The sequence below is a fragment of the Rhinolophus ferrumequinum genome, chromosome 26, assembly GCF_004115265.2.
Source record: "Rhinolophus ferrumequinum isolate MPI-CBG mRhiFer1 chromosome 26, mRhiFer1_v1.p, whole genome shotgun sequence".
Lineage (NCBI taxonomy): Eukaryota > Metazoa > Chordata > Mammalia > Chiroptera > Rhinolophidae > Rhinolophus > Rhinolophus ferrumequinum.
This window is the reverse complement of record NC_046309.1, coordinates 12,804,887-12,826,362: the sequence shown is the minus strand read 5'-3', so window position 1 is coordinate 12,826,362 and position 21,476 is coordinate 12,804,887. Positions and strand designations below refer to the sequence as shown.

General features: G+C 42.9%; 1 protein-coding gene across 7 annotated transcripts in view; it reads left to right on the top strand.

The window, feature by feature from the left end:
• The window catches only part of CALD1 (caldesmon 1), a 198,219-nt gene that overhangs the window by 126,496 nt on the left and 50,247 nt on the right, over nucleotides 1-21,476 (top strand). The window contains exon 1 of one of the 7 annotated variants that reach the window (XM_033098737.1): nucleotides 5,556-5,777. The exons of the other annotated variants lie outside the window; for them this stretch is intronic. Coding sequence (XP_032954628.1) covers nucleotides 5,725-5,777 — 53 coding nt within the window. The 5' untranslated portion in view covers nucleotides 5,556-5,724. Of the gene's footprint in view, nucleotides 1-5,555; nucleotides 5,778-21,476 lie in introns of those variants that run through there. 7 annotated transcript variants of the gene reach the window in all.

The following is a 21,476-nucleotide window of genomic DNA, read 5'->3' as shown; positions in this document are numbered from 1 at the left end:
CCATGCTGTGCTCTGTACAGAAGTAGGAGTAATGACCCTGTCCTTTGTTCTGTTACTCTTGGTCACCTGGGTACCAAGCCTTGGCCTAGACTCAGCCAACACCTCGCAGAAACAGCCCACCTTTCCGCAGGGCATAGATATGCGGGAATGGGGTGGGCTGAGGGACCAATGCCAAGGCAAGGGATAGCGAACGACTCCCCAGCCCCGACGCCTGTTGTCTCCCTAGGCCCACCCCCCATTCAGTCCATCACACGTGCCAGATGTATCTCAATTCCAATGCTGGGCACAACTAACCAGGAGGCCAGGCTACCGTTCACATCACTTATCCTCCCATTTCAATTCCAGAAAAAACTAAATTAAGTTGGGCAAGGCCATTATTTGCATGAAGCCATGTGCGTGAATTCATTTATGCAGCACGTATTACAGAAGGCCTACTCTGTGCCAGGTACTGCACTAACAGGGTTAAGAGGAGGGTCACAAAGAGGAGGAAGACGTAATCCCCCGCCTCAAGTTGCTCACAGTCTAGTAACCGAGACAAAAACATGTAAACACACTACTGATGCAATCTACAAGCTTGAACTCTGGGTTGCCGCAAAGAGATCATTAGACTGCCCAGGTGTTGGAATTCAGGCAGGTGCTCTTCGAAAGATTTTTGTTCTCCCTTTTTGAACTCAGGTTTTGTGTTCCTCAGTTTCCCGTTTATGTTACCAAGACCTTGGACAAGACAAATGCAATACAGAGTATATGCTGGAAGAGTTGAAAAAATGGGCTTCTGAAAACAGTATGAAGTTCTCTATATGAAGGGCAAATAATAACAATGAAAATAGCTTTCCAGATACATGCTGGAAATAGACTGACTAAGCAACAGATCTGGGGAAGGAAAACAAAAAAAAGAAAGTCTGGATTTAGCACACAAGTGAGTGAATGATCTCCGTAAGATGCTGTCGTCGATGTGAAAATGATGTTAGGATGTGTTAACAGGAACATGGCAAGCAGCACTGGGCCTTCATCCAGGCACGTTCAGCCTCGGTCAAGCCGTTCTTACGTTCGATCTTGGTTTCTCATTTGAAGAGTTGTTATATTTCAGGCTGATAATAAAAGACTGGAAAATAGGCATTGGCGTCTAGCCTAGAAAAGATGAGGCTGAAGGATGACTTAATACCTGTGGCCGTAATAGAGATAAGTGGATTTCTATTTCAGCAACAGGAAATCTAGTGCAATCACGGCATAAATTGAGCATAAGGGTGATTAAACGCTGGGAACTTGATCACAGGATGTCACCTTTGAAGTATAATACTTGCGCTCTGCTGCTCTCAGAGTACGGTTTACTTTCTATCTTGTATTAAAAGTTTTGTATACATGTCATAATCTCCCTTTGGGTACGACCTTCTTATCTTTGGATCCCCCCCACAGCACTTGACTGGACGACTCGCTTGTAGTAAATATTCAAACAGTGTTCAGTGAGGAGTGGTGAGGTGGAACATGCTGGGACAAAACTGTTATGGGCACCACTGCGGGGGGAAATGCGAGAGTAGAGAGCAACCCAAGGCAAGTTCCAGGCCGAGAGAAAGACCAGGCAAGGAGTGGATCAGAGAAGAGTGTCAGCAAAGGTTCTAAGGACTCCAGTGAAGGACAGGGTTGCACAGGACAGTTACGAGGAAGCATGAAGCATGACTTTCCCTAGCAGTCCATAATTCACCCCCCCTACCTCTCACCGCACCCCACCACATATTACTAAAGAAATGCACAGGGGGACCTGCAAAGACGTTAGCAAAGAAGATGGGGAAGGAAAGGAAGGAAAAGACATTACCAGGAGGTAGAAAGCAGAGGAAAGAGAAGAGTCTGTCATTTCTACAAAGGGAGATGGAGAACCGGAGGAGTATTTCATGAGAAGTTTTCTTAGGAGGATCCCTTGGAAAACAATATCACAGGACAGTACGAAGCAATATAGTTTAAGTGAAGGGGTCCATCGCATGGGGCAGGAGAGGGGTGTATAGCGGGGAGTGAGACGTCATCAGCTGTGGAGGGAAGACTTAAGGGGCCAAGGGAAAGAAAGAAAGAGGTTCTGTCTGCAGATATGTAGTTAACCCCTTCACTTCCAGTTCTATCTACCCGTTGGTAACCACTGTCTCGGCAAGATCTTTTGCCTCCTGCTAACAGTATAGAGTCTATTCATTTCCTTATAAGAAAATTTTTCTTTCAGAGCCTTTTTAAAAATCCCCCTTAAATTACTGGCACTGCTGCCTCTCAAGGAAGTCGATTTTCCTTGGGTTTAAGTTGAGTTTCTGTAGGAGGTCAGTGGTGTGTGTGTGTTAAGTGCATTAGGGCAGTACACGGGGGCACTTCCCGCATACCTTTCTTTTCCCCAGGGAATTGCTCCAAGGTAGAAGCTGTTCTCAACCACTGCAGACTAAAGTCTGGAACAGATCATGTGGCCCAGTCTCCTACCTCCACGAAGTCAAGTTATTTTTTGTAATCATATTTTATTAATAAAGGACCACCCTGTGGTGGGAGCTATTCCTTTCTAGTGCACTGACCTCCATCAAACCTTCCCAGCTCGGAATCTCTTTGGTGAAAACTTAAAAGTATTCAGAAATGAAGGATGCTATGAGGAGTTTGAGAGTGGCCCCGGCTTCCGTTTCCCGTAGTAAGAGTCCTGAAATGTGATGTGTGACACCTACTATCTTGCTGAAGGGTGACTGTCCCTGTTGTTCATGGTGCCAACAAATGACCATTGAATCCGCTCCCAGAGATACCAATTTCGAAAGTTGGACTCCGAGTACGCCTGTCTGTGCTACACAGAAAAAGCACATATGACTTTCGGTCTCTGCGGGAGCAGAACACTGTTCACAAATGACCTTTCGATATGTTTTTCCTAATTCCTCTTGCCTTGCCTCTGCAGCCCCAGCCAGCTGGACCCCAGCGGGCTCCTTGGAAGCTGTTTCTTACCCCCGCCTGCTCTCCTCTCCTGACTCACTCCTCTTCCTGCCTCTCAAATGCATCCATTCTCCCTTTTGTTGGCCTTTGTGTTCTTCCTGTTCCCCACTGGTGTCTGACCAGGTCCAGGACTCCGGCCCTCTTCCCTGTTGTCGTATCAGTACCCTGCCAGGTATCGTGAGTGATGACACCCATGACTTTTACTGTCACCAACTGAAGACAGACTACCACTTCCCAAACGCATTCTATTAATAACAAGGGGCCAACTAAGAGTGTGCATGATTTCCCTCTCCTTCTCTGTACAACTAGGAAAATAGCTTGGTGGATAGCTTTTAGACAGCTGGCCATTAGCATACATTTAGTATGGAATGCGAGCATATTAGCAGAAGATTACTAAATTCTTGCTCTCCTCTATGGAGGGTAAGGTGTGAGGGTGAGAGAGAGAGAGAGAGAGAGAGAGAGAGAGAGAGAGAGAGAGAGAGAGAGGAAACAAACTGTCCTGAAAGAACCACAGATTTTTTTCTATGCTACTCTATCTTATGAGCTTATTCTGAATATGCCAAAACTATATTTGCCACCTCAGAATTGGAAATCAGGAGGTGAAATGTATTCCCCAGGTCAAATGAGTACCATTAGCAAATGTGTTAGTTTTCTATTACGATCTCGGTGGCTTACAACAGCACAAACTTGTTATCTACTAGAGGTTAGAAGTCTAATACATGGGTTAAATCAATGTGTGGGCAGGGCTGCGGTCCTCTCTGGAAGCTCTAGGGGAGAATCCATTTCCAGCTTTGCAGCTTTTGGAGGCTGCCACATTTCTGGACTCTGGGCCACTTCCTGCATCTTCAGGACCAGCAACATTGTATCTTTCTGGCCACTCTTCTCTTGTCCTGTCACCCTCAGACCACAGCTGGAGAAGGTTCTCTGACTTTGAGGACCCGTGCGATTAGATTGAGCACATCTGGATAATCCAGGACAATTTCTCCATCTCAAGGCCTTTAACTGAATCACAGTCTCAAAGTCCCTTTGACCATGTTAGGTGACATATTCACAAATTCTAGGGACTAGGACATCAGTGTCTTTGGGAGGAAGATTATCTGCCTGCCCCAGCAAGCCCCTGAATTTACTGAAGGGAAAAAAAATTAAATGGGCAAAATTTGGTAGAAAGGACACTAGCAAAATGGCTCAATACAGGTTTCTATCTCAGCTCTGGAGCAATAACCTCATACCAAGTCAGTGGGTATTTTATGAAGGCTTCTTGTGTGAAGACGGACACGCTTTTTGTGAGTGTCTCCTGTACGTCACACAGTCAGTATATGTTGGGTGACTATATATATAATCAAAAAGCCATGTGAATGTGTATATACATCATGATATATGGATAGTTAACTTTGAAATTCATTAAACCATATTTCCTCTATAAATTATGCTTTTGATGACAGCCTAGTATTTAAGCAGGGAAACAACCAACGTTTTCTAGTTAGTTGAAGTGAAAAGAGCATTAACCCAACTAAAATTCTTTAAACTGCAGCTGCTGAAATTCTGCTCCATGACATTGAACAAATTGTTTAAATGCTCTGCTTCTGTGTCCTGGTTTGTGACATGAGGCTGCAGATCTCAAAGATGGTTTTCATTCTCTGAAGGGGCTCTCCGTGTGTGAAGTTGATTGCTTCTCCTGCTGCCTACCCAAAGAATCATCTTAACCTTCCATTGTGAAGATCTGAGGTGTTCTAGTCGTTTGACAGAAAGCCAGTCCCATAAGCAGCTCGGTGCCCCAGCACCCACCTATTCATTTCTAGCTAGAAATAAAGAAACATAGTCATAACTCAGGCCGAGACGAGTGTCATCTCCAGATAGAGTCAATATCACCGCATCCTCAGGGGCTGGCATTTGGTTGCTTTCCAAGCGGTTGCTGACCAGGCTCCCTTGTGCAGAGTGGCTGATGAGATTCCCACCAGGGTGCCGTTGGTGCTGATGGGACCGACTGTTGCTCTCATTTCCCAGAGTGGCGTGAGCATCAAACACTCAATAATACAGCGTAGCATGGATTGGACAGTCTCTCTTCTTCCCTTAGCCATTGCTGTGCATTTTCATATCATGCATTGTCCCCTGGGGTAAAAAAAAAAAAAAAGGAGGGGGGAAGAGGAGTTTCTCAGATTTGATTTCTCAGTGGGAACTGTTTGCTTTGGAAGCCACCTACACCAATGATAATTGAGAACAGAGCTCAGAATGAGTGCCTGAGAACTGCACCCGGATAAACTAAACTTTTCGGTGGACTGATTTCCGTTGATCTCCTCAGAAATGAATTGTGTATACAAGCAATACCGTGATCAACTATTTCCCAAAAGGCTGAGCACATGAATCAGTGTCTTTTCCTTTGACCAGTTCTCCGGAATAATTATTTGTAATTCATCATATAAAGTCTTCATCATGAAAGCTACGAGGGATCCTGGCCCCTCCGACCCGGTAATAACATTCTGGAAATCTCCAAGCAATCAGTGTCCTTGACCATCTAAACGTAAGGGGCCTCTATTAGAGAGATTACAGTAAAAAATAACAATCAGCTCTCTGATGATCCCATGCAGAGGGAAAGGGTGGGGAGGAGTAGATTTGGCCGAGGACATGCCCAGACTTTCGTCACAGGGACAGACCAAAGTGTTAACACAAAGGGAGAACACGGGAGCATCCTCCACGCGGCTTTCAGCCACAGATAACATGGCACCTCGGGGGGCTCGGCCCCCGCCCTGACCGCACCTCCAGCGCCCGCCGCCCCTTCCAGCTGCAGACATGCTCGGGGGATCCGGATTGCTGGGAAGACGCAGCCTGGCCGCTCTCTCCCAGTGAGTGCTCACTTCGCCTCTTTGGTTTAACTTTCTGCCTTTTTTTTTTTTTTAACAAAGGAATTGTTGTGAAGGGAAAAATAATTTTATTTTTTTTTAAATTGTGGGAGTGGGAGGCGAGAGGAGAAATCAGCAGGCAAAGGATCCCAGCGAGTATGTAAATTTCAGACCTGTAGGAGATTTTCTCAACTTCTGGTCTCCACATTGTCGTCGTGGCTGTTCTGGTTGGTTTTCCTGGTTTCCACTTTTATGGGGGTTCGTAGACGATGTGCAGTGGTTTATACCTAGGCACCAGGTTTCTCTAACTCCAAATAACCGATCCACAAAGCAGTGTGTGTCTAGAGAGCTGCTGTTAATTTAGACCTGAGCCTTCTGCTCCGAGTAATCCATTTGCAGGACTCAGACTTTGGCTAAAGCGCACACACATTGCCCAATCCTTAGAGTCAACAGCCCAAAAAGCCCTTAATATACTGACCATCTGACAGTGACAGAGCAAGACTAAGCGCTCATGCTCTCCATCAGGGAATTGTCCAGATAACAGGCTCCAAGATTTAGGATCCTGAAATCCTGGAATGTTAAAGCTGAAAGGGACCTTTAGGGTGGTTTGCTGTCGCACTCCCATTCTATAGACAGATGGAACCCAGAACAATAACTCAATTTACCCAAAGCCTGACAGTACTCAATAATGCAGCCAGTATCTTTGTAATCACAGGCAAGGGCCCTTATCGCACAGGCACTAAGGAGTTTTGGAAAACTTACTGGGTCTTGGGAAAAGGTACCATGTAAGAGGAAGAACACCGAGTGGCCTTTCAGTACATCGTCCCCATTTTTGAGAGTCTTGGCACTGATTCAGCATGACAGTTGTTCTTCCAGTTGTTCCAGCACTTGTGCAACAGTTAATCAAATAAACAGAGGCACTCAATGGGGTCCTAAAAATGAGACCCATGTCCACTGTATTAGCAGGTCTCTTGGAAAACCAGTTTCTGTAAGTGTGGTCACTCAACGGTGAGACTTCAAAGGGCTTGTAGAGGTCATCTGTATCATCCAGTGGTTATCGAACGAGTTGGGTTTTTGTTTGCTTTCGGGTTTTTTTAGAAAGTTAATGATACAAGGAATTCTATTATAGAAAGGAGATGTTCTGTTAAATAAGTGGTTTTGGATCTCGAGCTTCTCATCCCCACGACACTCCCCAATCACACCTCATTGCTCACCCCCACCCCACCCTACCCATGCCACCAAAACTTCCTTGGAATCCTAGGTCTCCATGGGACAGTCCAGAAACCATTGATCCTATTTAATGCTTTTATTTGATGAGGAAACTGAGGCACATGGGGGTGAAGGGTTTGCCCAGTGTTACACAGCTGGTCAACAACAGAGCCTGGCACAGTAGGAAAAGAGCCCTCTCTCTCTCTCTCTCTCATTCTCCCTCCCTGCCCCCAACTCCTGGTTGGGAGTTTTTTCCCACTCCATCTTGCCTGTGGTTCTATCAATTTACTTTCTTTGTATCTCTCTCATTCTTCACCACTTTGTCATTTCCTGAATTTCAAGAGTTCTTGCCTCCCACCTGGACGATTGCAATTCCCTCTGTTCTGGTCCCAGCCTCAGCCTCTCTCCCTTTTCTAATCTCCTCCCCCCACCTTTGAGGGTAGAGCGCACTCTCCCTAATATGACATTCAGAGTTCTCCAGTCTGCCTTTACTATTCCTGCCATTCTGACCCCCACTCCTCTGGCCGAATCAGATCACTCACTGTTCCCCAAACTCATCATGTACAAGCCACCGCCTTGGCTCACTCGATTCCCTACACGGGAAACACCCCATTTGCCTCAGTTTCCTCATCTGAAATGAAGGCATTAAAACAAGATCAGGTTTCTGAACTGTCCCATGGAGAACTAGGATTCCAAGGAAGTTTTGGTGGAGTGCGTAGGGTGGGGTGGGGAGAGGGGCGGGTGTGAGCAACGGGGCGTGACTGGGGAGTATGGCAGGGATGCGAAGCTCTGCCTCATCTGCTTCCGACTTCCTTCCAGTCCTTCAAGGTCTTGATCAGATGCTACCTTCCTCCACAAGCCTTTCTCAGTTTCTCTCCACGCTAATAACCCTTGTTCACCTATTATTAGCTTTGTACCAAGTAAGTCGTGATCATGCCTTTCTACCTCTCAATAGATGGTAATTCATTTGCTGGCAGGAACCATTTTGCCTCTTCGAATCTTCAGCTTCCAGCATGAGGCTGACGCCCAAAATAGATTCTTTAGGTTTCCTGTTATTAGAAAAACCAAAGTCAGCTCATCTAAGTTCATACTTTTCAGTTGAGTCATTTGAAGACACAAAGCCTCTGCACCTTTCGGTTTGGAAGAAGTATGAAGTGAAATGCCGAAACAGGTGCCCAACAAAATGAATTCTAAATTCCTTTGCATTTGCATCAGATAATTATCAGTTTCATCACCTACAAAGCAAGATTGGCAGTGTTTTGTTTTGTTTCTTTTAATGAGGCACATTAAAATTCCTGCATGTCAAGGCCCACACAGAGCCATGTTATTTTCAAGGGCAGGTGTGAATAGTTATTCAATTCTTTAGAGTTCAAGGTGCTGCTTAATTTGTTCCTAGTAAGAGTATCGAGAGATTCTGTCACCTGCAGTCTAATATTTTCACCACTACTTTTCTCATTTCCGCAAAGCCCTACCTACAGTCTTCTTGAGTCAAGATTTTGGGTTCCTTGTAAATATTCATGATTTAGTCCATTAACAGTTTACATTTTTCATACAGAAGTATGCTTTGATATATCATGAGAATGAAAAAGCTTTGTTTTTGTGTCACATTTTGAAACAAATGTGGAAGTGTATATAAATTTTAAAACCATGGAATCAAAGAAACGTAGGGAATTATTTAGTTCATCCCACTGTTTTCTGAGGGAACTAAGTTAAAAGCATGGCAGGGAAATATAGTTAAAAGCATGGCATAATTATATAAGATTCAGCAGAATGAGAGAAGAAATGTACATAAAAATGTTTGGTTTTGTAAAAAATATAGGAATACTTGGTTTATTCAATCTTATTAGAGAATGTAGCATGCAAGTTTTACAGCATGCTAAATTTTGTAAACAAACAAAGAAAAAAAAGCAAAATTTAATAGAAACTCTCTCTTGCCCTTCTTTAAAATAAATATTACAAAACATTTGAGACACTTTCCAATTGCTGAGAACTGTCATTATGAATACAGGTTTTTAAATCAGCTGGTGAAACTGGATAAGTCTCCCAACCAAAAGTGGGTGCAATTATTATGTGATGTCCTTCGCCTTCTTATTTATATCTTTTTATCTCTTCTCATTGCTGTTAAAGCACCCACCTCTAGTGGTTCCACTCTTTCTTCTGCCGTAGCCAAGGATATCAGCAAACCCCTCTTGTTAGACTTGTGTTCAAAGTGAAGAGCCAAAGTGGAGGACCCGTGAGGGGCCTTCTCTCCTACAAAGTAAGGGTCCTGTGCATTGTGTGACTGTTGGTTTGGGTACCATACGGTCCTTTTTTGCTCCCTTTGGGGTTCAAAAATTGGTTTTCAATGATTGACTTTTCTGGACCTCTTATCTGGGTAAAGGTGAAATTACTACGTGCTATTTATGGATGAAAAATAAGGAAGAATGGCAGAGAAAAGACAGTTGTTCTTTGCCTGCACTGAGTACTCTGTGTTGCTGAATTGTTTGTGCATTGGTGACTAAACCAAATTCTTATGCAGGCGGTCTCGACTTGCCGCATATGTCTTCCTGGCCACCTGGCCATGGTCACATTGGCTAGGTATTTGGTGGCTCCACGCCTTTCTTTTCCTCCTTATTGATGCTATTTGCATTGTTCATTTCTCTTTCCCTCTCCTTACCTTTGACCTATTTCTGTCCTTGAAATGAGCCCTCATTTTATGCTACTTCGCACATCCCTCCCAGTCCCCACCAAATGGCTTTCCAGCTGCAGGTCTAACCGCAGCAAGAGGAATGGGGGATGGAGAGGGGCTCCTCTGCCATCTGGAGGCTAATTTGCTCCTGGTCGTCCTGACTGGACCAGTGAGGATGTGTTTTTTCCATACAAATGCAGCTTCAGTTCTTGGTACGAGCTTCAGACGTATCTGGGGTTTGAAAAGGTGGTTGTTGGCTGGTCTGAGATCTCAGCTGCCATGTAGAATGGTGTTTGAAGTTCCAAAAACTAATTTGCAAATTAAGGTCTTGGAAACAAACTTTTCATAAATGTAGGACTGCCTGGATTCATTTCCCAGCCTAATTGAATTTTTTAAAAGAGCCTTAAAAAAAAAAAGTGTGTAAACCTCACCCATATCTATGCATTCATTCAACAAATATTTATGGAGGGTTTCCTGCTGGCCTAGGCACTAAAAACATAAAAAAGACAAAACACAGACTCTGGCTTCAAAATTATCTTCCATCTTCCTCCCACACCTACCACCGTGGCTGCTCTCAGACCCCGTACAGACCCCGTACCACCTGATTGGGTTAGCTGCATCGGTATTTTCCTGCTTTCTTTTTTCCTCTGGTCATCTGAAAAAAAATACAGGTTTCTTTTAGCTTAAGTCAAAATCATCTTCAGATTAATAAACACAGCTATTTTGTGACTCAGTTTTACACACACACATGCACACACACGTATTTGAAACAAATATTTCATAAAACAATGCTCCCTCTTGCTATGCACAATGCCCTCTGATATTTTTTAAGTGGTACCGTAGATTTTGTTTCAGCTCCATCCTTAATGTATACAGTGTGATGATTTGATATATATTGTGAAAGGATTCCCACCATCAAGTAATTAACACAGCCATCACTTCCCACACTTACCTTTTTTCTCCCCTTTCTTTCTTTTGGTGAGAACGTTTAAGTTCTACTCTCTCAGCATGTTTCAGTTATAGAAATACAGTGTCATCAGTTATAGTCACCATGTTATACATTAGATCCTTAGACTTGATTCATCTGAAAGTTTGTGCCCCTTTACCAGCCTCTTCCCATTTCCCAACTCCAGGCAACCAGCATTCTAGTTTCACTTTTTTGTTTTTAATTCCATACAGTGATATCATACAGTACTTGTTTTTGTCTTTCTGGCTTTCTTCACTTAGCATAATCCTCCAGATTCATCCACAAATGGCAGGATTTCCTTCTTTTTTAAGGCTGAATAATATTTCATCGTGTGTGTGTGTGTGTGTGTGTGTGTGTGTGTGTGTGCGTGTGCGCGTGTGTGTGCATTTTCTTTATCCTTTCATTCGTTAATGGACACTTAGGTTGCTTCCATGTCTTGGCTATTGTGAATAATGCTGTAATGAACATGGGACTGCAAATATCTCTTTGAGATAGTGATTTAGTTTCCTGCTCTTTGGTATGTTCTATACTTTTCTATTTCATTAAAAATGGTGGTCATAACCTACTAAATAGATTTCAGGAGCTGCACACTGAAGTGTGAAAAGCCACTGAACATATTACACAATCTTGGTACCTAGCTCCTGGCTTCAGAGCAGCTTAGGAAGCTCTGTGAGCTGGTGACCCCCCCTGGCTGCCTGCTGCAGGGGTCAGCCTGGAGGTGAAAGAAAGGCTTTTTGGGTGGGAATCAGAGGGTCAGGATTCTGGTCCAGCTCCTATAGTAGTTAGCACTGTGATCTCCAAGAAGCCACTTCCGCTTGTTGCAACACAAGCCTGCAGTGGAGAGGCCCATTCTGCTCAGTGTAACTTGGAGGGTGGCAAGGCCAGCTATTAAAATGCCATACTTTCAAGTAACTGGGGAAATATTAAGTACAAGATAAATGCAGGCCATTGTTCAATAACCGTATTTTTCCCAATTAAAATTTAATATCAGAGGAACAACTTGGAGAGACCGTTTGTTTTTCAGAGAGTTGGGAAAAGATCCTTGCATGGGCTAGACGATTATGCAACTTCACAAATGAAAATCTCCCCATGGCATTTGTTTGTGATGTCGTAACGAGGTTTGTATTTAAGAAGCTCAGCCAGGTCATCCTCGCTCGTCCTCTGCCCTTAAATACTTTTTCTGGTTATAAAATCAAGGAAGCAACTAGGTGGTCGATGGGTTTTTGACGCGTGAGCCAATTTGGGAAGGAGTATGCTTTGCCTGATAGTATCTGCTCTAGCCCGTTGGATGAATAAACACTGACTTCCACTGTTTTTAAGACCACTTTTATTAAAAACAACTGACATTAAACAAAAGTAACCAGTACAGGAGATGCTTTTATTAAGAGGGGTTTAAAACAATAAACTTCTAGAGAAAGGAGGGGACTTTTCTCATTGATCTTCATTTTTTTCTTTATAATTTCAGTCATAGCCTCATCTCACACAGACATTGATTAGAATGTTTTGTTCAAGTCCTGCTCTCCCTAGTTAGGTCCCGGTATTTTAGTCTGGTATTTTCTATGCTGCTCAATTCCTACTCACGGGCTAACCCACACATCTGTCTCTCAGAGGCTCACTCTGCCTGCTACATTAGCTCTCAGTGTCTTTTCTTTACCTTTCCATGACTGCTTTCTGATCCTTCCAAGGAATGCCTACACTCGTCTTTTCTAGGACTCAATTCTCCAAATCACTCTAACTTTTCCTTTTTGTATGTAACAGAGGTACTAGAAAATAATAATATAATAAAATAAGGACTATATTCACCCCAAAGAGGAGGAAATAAATTTGCTACTTTTGTCCTTTAAAGAGTAATAACACTCTTTACATAGATCAAAAATACCCCCCCCACCAAAGGCCATAGCTCATAACTACTTTGCGTGGTTTCCAGAGAAAAATACATAAAATGCACAAACCTTAAGCACTTTTTAAAACCTAGCTTTAATGTGATTTCATGACAGCGGTAGCTTTGGGGTAGATCATTTCCACTGCTATTGAATAAATTGGTATGATTTATTTCGTTGAAAAAGATCATGTTCACACAACTTTTTAATGAGTAAGCGAGACGTCAGGGGCTTCGGTACACTGAGCCATTGGAGCAAAAGGGATGTTCTAAAGAGGAAACTAATGGTCACCCCTGCCATGTCACAGGTAGCCTTTCTGGAATGAGCAGCACTGCGGGTACGGGAAAGGGTCTCAACACCCCTTCTGTTGGCCAGACCCACCTTCATAGTCTTCCGTGGGCTCATTCTTGACAGATGAGAAACTACAGCCAGATATCCTGACTCCCACATCTGTGTTTAGACCTCACTCATCACTAGGTGTGTGACTCGAGCAGGTCATCTAATTTCACGGTGCCTTAGTTTCTTCATCTGTTAAAAAAAAAAAGGTATAATATCTGCCTTGCAGGTGTAGTGAAAATTAAAGGAACCAGCTACACGGTGGATGTTTTAATCAGTGTTACGTTTTTCTACCTTTCCCTTCCCTCTGAACACTCTCCTTCCTCTAGACCCCAGATGAGAGGTGGCTTGGTATCTTAGGACAACAGAGCAACTGATGCTGAGGTGAAAGACAGCGGACTTCAGTTTGTGATTAACTTGTATTCATTAAAACATCCATCTGCTTTAGAAAAACCATAGCAGCTCTTTATCTCAGATTTTTGTTGCTCCATTCCCTTACTGCTTAAATATGATAATCCAATATTGCTATACTTTGGATAACTCTGAAGTTAAAAGAAACGTGCTAGACATGGACTTTTGTGGTAAAATATGGAATTACTGCTTTTCCTAGTTGGCCTAAGCCAGGTACAGTGTGAAGAAGGCTGTAGTGAGATTGGGGATTTGTTTGTCGGAGATTTGGATGCCACCAATATTGAAGTAATCTTGACAGGTGGGGAAGGTATCAATTAAGGATAGGATACTGACTTCAACATCCAGAATAAACTTGGATTCAAATTCTAGTCATCTCTGATCTTAAGAACTGTGTGCCCTTGAGCAAGTTACTATTTCTGGCCAAGTTTCTCAGTTTATTCCTCTCCACAAAGAGGAAAGTGTCTGTAAAACGGTTAGCACAGTGTCTGGCCCTTAGTAAGTGCTCAAAAGGATTTCGGGGAGATGGTGATTAACGAGGATAATTACTGGCATGAACTGGGTGGCTAGGGGATGAATCTGAGGTAGCTTCCAGGTAATCACAAAAGTATGAAATGTGAAGAGTGGTTTGTTAATTTCCTAGGGCAGCCAAAACAAAGGACCACAAACTGGGAGGCTTAAAACAACAGAAACCTATAGTCTCACAGCTCTAGATGCTAGAAGTCTGATGTCAGGGTGTCAGCAGGGCCATGTCCCCTCTGAGTCCTGCAAGGGGAGCGTCCATCCTTGCCTCTTCTAGGTCCTGGTAGCCCCCGATGTCCCCTGGTGTGTGGCAGCATAGCTCTGATGCTTCCATCACTTCACGTGACATTCTCCCTGCTTCTCTTCACATCGTCTTCCCTCTGTGTGTGTCTGTCTGTGTATCCAAATTTCCCCTTTTTATAAGGACTTCCGTCATATTGGATTAGGCCTCACTGAGCTGACCTCATCTTCACTTGATTGCATTTGTAAATACCTTATTTCCAAATAAGGTCACATCCTGAGGTACTGGAGGTGAGGATTTCAACATATTTTTGGAGAAGACACAATTCAAGCCGTAATTTGAGCAGACAGACTTCCTAGAATCAAATACAACAAACCTGGCCTTTACCTCTACATTTTAAAGTTGGCCGAGGTCTCCACAAGTTGGGCAAATCTTATACGTCCTACAGAGGCTTAATGTGAAAATGGTATTCTGATATCTGTTAGGTGAATCGCGAGCACATCCTGGTCACAACAGGGCAAAAATTCTGCAGATTTGAGCACAGGCAGGGTCTTTCCTTTTAACCTCACTGAATGAAGGAGTTCCAGGAAGGACGTACAATCTCTGCTCACCCCAAGGCAAACAGCCTTGAAATCATAAGTTGAACCATCCCAGATCCATAAGGAGTTACTATCATGAGAAAGATTTATTTTCCACTTACTCTCCCTCCCCTGCATGCATTTAAAAATTTCTGACCTTCCTTAAACATTAAATTTGACCCAGAGAAGTAGTATGAGTCTGTCTCACCTGGAGCTGAAGATTTATGGACCGGGAGGGAGATCCTGTAAAACATCTCCTCCACTCAGGGAATGGAGACATTGTCACCCGGTTGCCCCTGGGAGCCTAAAAAGGCTGGAGTTTTATGAGCTCACCTCAGAGCTACAGGTACATCTCCAACCAAGGCCCCTGGATACCAGCAGACAAAAGGCATACAGCAAAGGTGGAAACTGAGCATAAGAGAGGCTAGATGCACAAGTGACAACAGAAGGCATCTTCATAAACCACATGGGCTGCTGTAATGAACCAATCACCTAAATAAGCAGTAGAAGGTGCTAGGCATTGTTTGGGGAAAATGTATTAACAAAGTAGAACCTTCGGTCCTTCAACTGAGTACTGAACTAGTTTTCTAGGGCTACCGTAACAAGGTACTCCGTATTGGGTATTTTAGGATAACAGGCAGGGTTGTTTCTTTCTGAGGCTGTGAGGAGGATCTGTTCCAATCCTCTCTCCTAGTTTCTGATGGTTTGCTGGCTGTCGTAGGTGGGTTTACGTATAGATTTGTCACATCAATCCTCTGCCTTCTCATGACATTTTCGTTGTGTTTCGTCACATAGTCTACCCTCCATGTATGTCTGTTTCTCTGTCCTGGTTTTTCCCCTTTCTATAAGGACACCAGTCGTATTGGAAGAGGGTCTTCCTAGTGACCGCATTATAACTCTGTGAAGGCTTGATTTTCAAATAAGACCACGTTCTGAGGTACTGGAGGTTAAGTGGTCAACATATCATTTTTGGAGGACACATTTCAACCCAGAACACGTACTGAAATATTTAAAATACTTTAACATAAGATTTCATAGTTTAATTCATAAGCAAATAAGTGGAATAATTTTCGAGTACAATGAGAATGCCAGCTGGCTGAAAGGTATTGGGACAGTGGGGACATCTGGGTCCTCTGCCGACAGGCAGTCTGTCTGAGAGTCAGAACCAACCTCCCTGCATAGAGCTCTGCTTCTCCACCAAGTTTGACTGTTACACCAACCCTCCCTCCCCCCCCAAAAAAAAAAAAAGAAAAATAGAAAAGGGGATTATCCTCTTATACTAAAACACGTGCTTTTCTGGCATGGGAAGATAAAGCTATCTGATGATAAATTTCCATCGACATTTTAGTGAGAGGTGAGAGATTAGGAGAGAGACCGAGAACATGAGAGCTAAAAGGCATTACAATTTCTGGACACTTTTAGCCACAGCTCTTCTCCCAACACTGACTACTCCTCAAGAAAGAAAATCAGAGAAAAGGTAGTCAACAGAATAAGGGTCTACCGACAAAAGAGAAGAATTTCCCCTACATTTATTCTGCATTTCTCAGTCTACCCTGGTGTTAATAACATTTTCAATGAAAAGGAATTTAAGATCCTTGAGTTAGAAAAATCTTTCTGGCCTGTTCTCCCAGTCATGCCTGGAAACAGCAGCCTATTTTGGAAGATGTATAAGCACAAAACCTATTTTCCATGTCATGAGGAGGATAACTACAACGGTAAAATAATAAAAATGGTTAACACTCATGTAGCACTTACTACTACCGTTTGCCAAGCACTCCTCTGAGTACTTTACAAGTATTAGTTCATCTAATCCTTCAACAACATTATGAGTTAAGTACCATTGCCTCCGTTTTACAGATGAGGAAAATGAGGCCACTTCTTCCCTGCCTGTGTGTGTATGATGACTGGCTCCTGGCTCCAGGCCTGCTCCAGGCTGGCTCCTGGTAGCTCCCTCGCTTTCTCCAGCTTAACACTTAACGGATGTTATTCCCTGCCTGTGCTTTCACAGCTCTAACCTCTGGTCTTTGAGTGGGAGAATCTGGCAGCAATTCTAATATGACATCAGATCCTGCTTGATGAGCAAGCTTCCCTTCCTGGCGGAACAGGGCTAGAGAAGGTGAGAGGAGTGGTCTGGGAGGGTCTTTGAACTTCCATGACTCATTAACTAACCAGCCAAGGGGATGAAATACTGCTTTAAGGGCCCTGCAAAGAGTCAGTGAGTGTATCTCTTCCCCCAACAGGAGACCTGGACTTCCATAAAACCAGCAACTCCTCTCATCTGATTGTTAACTATACCACATGACTTTCTTATGCCAACTAAAAGAAAATAAACTCTTCGAATAATTTTGAGCTTCTCCATGTCTTACCTTCTAAATCCTGTCCTGTCAAAGTCAAAGCAACAAGACCTGGGAAGAAATGGATGTGCTCTGTGGTAGTCGTGCAGAGAGCCTAGACTCTGGCGTCTGCTGGATGGTAGCTAATCCGGGGCGAGTGATTTGACTTCTCTGTGCTGAGTTTGCTCATCTAGACTGTAAGATAGGAAAACTCGTGTTTATTCAATGCTGTTGTGAGGGTTAGATGAGAGGCCTCCTGTCCCTTACCTGGCATCTAAGAAGTACTGCACAAATGGAGGTATTACCATGAAAATAAGCTTCCTCCTCCTATTAAACGGTTTGCTTGCTTCACTCATTCAAAGTCAAGGTTGGCAGGTTTAGTACATGCCTCTTTTTTTAAAAAAAAATCACCAGCATTACTGTTTATTTTTAATAGACAATGGCTTTTGTGTTTGACTTTGTTGCTTTCGAAATATTGCCTCCAACCTTAACAAGGAGTCAGATTTAACTGAGTTAGTGGTCAGCAGTAAAGAACCCAACCCCAGGCAGGCAACGTGAATGCTGGGGCCTCCTACGATATCCCAGGGGCCCCAACATCCTTCATTTAGGGAACCTGAGGACTATCAATTCTCTCCAGTAGCTTCAGAGCTCTTTGTCTGAGCAGAACCACCATATTATGACACCCTAGAGAAGGAAGAGAGCACCCGTCAGAAAAGCCCTAAATAACAGTGATGTCCGCAATCTGAATGCAAACCACCCAGCTCCACTGAGACTGTCTCCTCGACTGTGAAGCAGGAATGACAGTGTCTGTCTCACTGGGATTCTGACAATCAGCTTAGAGCATGTCCCTGATGGAAGTGTTTTGTAAATTCTAGCAAGTTAGAATTGTAATCTGTTATTGCTTGGATGGCTGTGAGTTCATGAGTTGGCTCTGAAAACAGCTTAGCCACTAAACAGGATGGGATTAATAGGACAGCCCTGCTGACACAGATCATAACAGGGAGACGTCTCATTTGGACTTGGAAGCTACTCCAAATCATAGAACAACAGCCTGGTGTGAATGGTGGTCCATTGGGAGAAAAGGGAGAAGTTGGTAAGCTAAAAGGAGGGTCAGAGCATGGAGGCGGGACCCCTGTAGACAGATGAGAAGCAGAAAGACGGAAGGGGGATAGGGCTTTTACTTTGTTCCAGGTTAAAAAAAAAAAAAAAAAAGCAAATGACACCTCTAAGTTTAGGCGTATGCTCTGCAACTGGGATGGACCACCCAAGCCCAGCCTTTCTTAGAGACCAGGTGCTCACTGACCACATATATATATATATATATATATATATATATATATATATATATACATACATGCAACTCCTCGGAAGCATTCAACTTAAAATTTCCTTGACTGAATTTCCAAGTCAAAAATACCCTTCAAAAAAAAACGCATTTAAAAAAAAAAAATTAGGATTTTTTTCTTTTTTTTTTTTTTTTGGGTTTGGCCTTTAAAAAAAAATTTTTTTTTAAATCCAAAACCATCATTGTGGCCTACCAAGATGGATGCTCCTCCATACAAAGAGGATTTAATTTTTCCAGTCTCCTCTCTCGGTGGCTGTTGCCCTCTTCTCGTTTTTGATGAGCTGCACATGTTGTAAAAGCCACTTCTGGACCTCAGACACTGAGCAGTCTCTCTTGCTACTGCCAGTGTCCTAATAAGGGAATGAATGAGCTCCTATGAGTGAGGTAAGAGGAGTCAGGCGGTGGATGATATTTTTGCTGATTGAAGAGGATAAGGTGTGGTTTGGCAGGTACCTCGTTGGTTTGGCTGGCTTCTGACCTTATTTTTTTCCTCTTTTTACAGTTCAAATTCCATGAAACAGACTCTAAGAATTGCTTTTTCACAGATCCTTAGCTGAGCTTTGAGAATACCATACCCTCCTGACACAAATCATCCACGATGGGGCAAAGATAGGAATTGGGGTTTATAGGGTATTTTCATCATAAAAGGAGGCTGAGGTCATAGGTTAAATCCCAGGCCAAGGGGCTGCGACCAGCCAATGAAGGTGGTGTCGGACTCGGACTTGGTCAAATTTGGCCATAGAGAGAGCAAGGGGTACACCACACTGTGTATTTAACCAGTTTCATAAGTTTAAAAATTGTATCTGCACACAGTGTTCAGTCACAGTACTTTCTGCTTACAAATATGGATATACCTCAATTTAGAAAAAAATAGAAGAAGCAAAAAGAGCCTGGCATTTGGGATCACAAGTATGAGTGGCTTTATCTGTTTCCACTCTGATCCCTAAATACTTGAGCATGACTCCTCTCTGCTTTCTGAATGACTCTATACTGCCTCTGGCCCGAGTGTTCCTAAGTCACTCATGATTCAGTGTTTCTCAAACTGGCTGCAGACTGGAATCACTTGGGGAGCTTTAATGCCTGGATCACACCCCCAGAGGGTCTGATTTAATTGGTCTGGGGCACAGACTTTGCAGAGGGATTTTTAAAAGCTCCCCAGGGTGATTCAATGTGCAGCCAAGGTTGAGAACCGCTGCTCTAAATGCACTCCCTGTTGTGTCATCCAGCTCCCAGATGGCAGAGCCAGGCTCTGTTACTTTCTGACATTTTGAAACCTTTAAAGAACATACACTATATATATAAAACGAGTTAAACAGGTTTCTCCTCAGGTTGGTAGGCTCAATTCAGTTGTTTTAAACCTAACAGTAGAGAATTGTGCTTTCAACCAAAATCAACTTCTAGACACATGGGAATTGTTTAAACTTTATTTCCCGTGCATGTAAGGAGTGAAATTGTCAGCCAAGTAATCAAAAACAGTGTATCCATTTCAAAGTCATAAATAATGAAAATATATTGCTAATGTTTTTCTCTGTGTTCATGCAAGTTATTTATCCCTTGATATTTAATGTAGTTAATAAATGGCTTCTTTATTTGGCTTTTCTTTTAATAGTAAGCCAACTTCACATCCTGAAATTGTGAAATTGCCACCTGTAGCAAGGATAGGATGCTATGACTGAGGAATTTAAAAAAAACAAACAATTTTTTTAAAACCATCCACCTTCTAAAAATGCAGTACCAGCATGGGGAGAAGTTTTGAATTTTGGAAGAGTCGTGGACTAATTAGATGTCCAAATAACTCATTATTCTTAACTTCCTCACTGGAAATTTCATTACCAAGGAAGAAAAGTCATTTAGAAATTCAGAATAGCAGCCTGAACTAGGGATATCAATTAGGAAATCATCACCTTAAAATTAACTGACAAGTTACAAGCATAGGTGGGATTCCCCAGGGTGAGTATGTTGAATAAGAAAAGAGTAGAGCTGAGGAAGAAACCCAATAGAAGACACACAGGAAACTACAAAGTAAACGGTAGGCGGAGAATTTCAAAAGGAAGGTTTGGTCTACAATGTCAAAGCCGTCTGTGAGGGCAAATGACACGATTGGCTACTTCATTCCAAAGCATAACTCTAGAGAGCAAAAGCCCATAATACAGTGTCATTTTGGAGTTATGGCTACTAGTGTTCTGAGACGTTTCATAAGCAAATTGAACTGTTCTTTTGATCAATTGGGCAAGTGGTTAAGATATCTGGGGATAAAATAAAATCACTTCCCTGGCCCCACGTCGATACATCCCCAAGTGTATTTAGGTTAGCTACAAAGAAAATTAAATGAATTTGTAAACCTAACTCTGAAAGAAATGTAAAAATGACAAGATAGCCTGTGAGAGAGTGGAATTAGCTGCTCTGGGCTCTCTTACTGATTAATCCAATGTATTACAGAATCACTTTTGACTAGAGCCCGTGAAAATATTTCTAAAGGACTGGCTGAGGAAACCTGCTTAGTTTCCCTCCTTACCTTTTACCTACTTAGTTTACCTACTGAATTATTTTTGCTTTCCAGACATTGCAAATGGCCAAAACCAACATTAAGCTTAGAGGAGAGAGAATATAGAGGGATATAAGAAATTTACATGGGAAGGTGATGCAGGAGAAGTTATGGAGAAAATATTGAACTTCTGCTCTGTTCAGGAGCCAAGCCAAGGTCAATCATGTGACAATAACAGAGACAGGAGGACGACAGGTATAGGTACGCACAAACACTCACATACAAGCTCTTAAAGCAGATGAGAGTCCACAGTCAGACTGGAAAACACCCGTTGACTCAGTTTGACTTTAACCCCTGCGTACTGACTAGTTTCAAAAATCAAATATCTTTCCTGTCCATAACCATGTGGTTCTTCTTAATAAGGAAAACATACATTTTCCATGTCTGAACTCGAGAGGACTTTCTGTATGCCGTCTACAGGGAAAGTAGCATAAGGATGAGAAACAAATTTAACAATAAATGCATTGAAACTTTTGCATTTTGGACCAATGAGCAGAATTCTCCAGGTACCTACTCAGGTAGACACTGGCAAGAAGGCAATGTACGACTAGTAGTTGATTCCAACTTCTGGCGGGAAGGAATTGGGAGAAGTGTGAAGTGTTGGATTTCCTCCTCCTGTATTTTTGGCTAACACTCTTCTGTCTGCAAGCGTAGCCTTGAAGCTGCCACC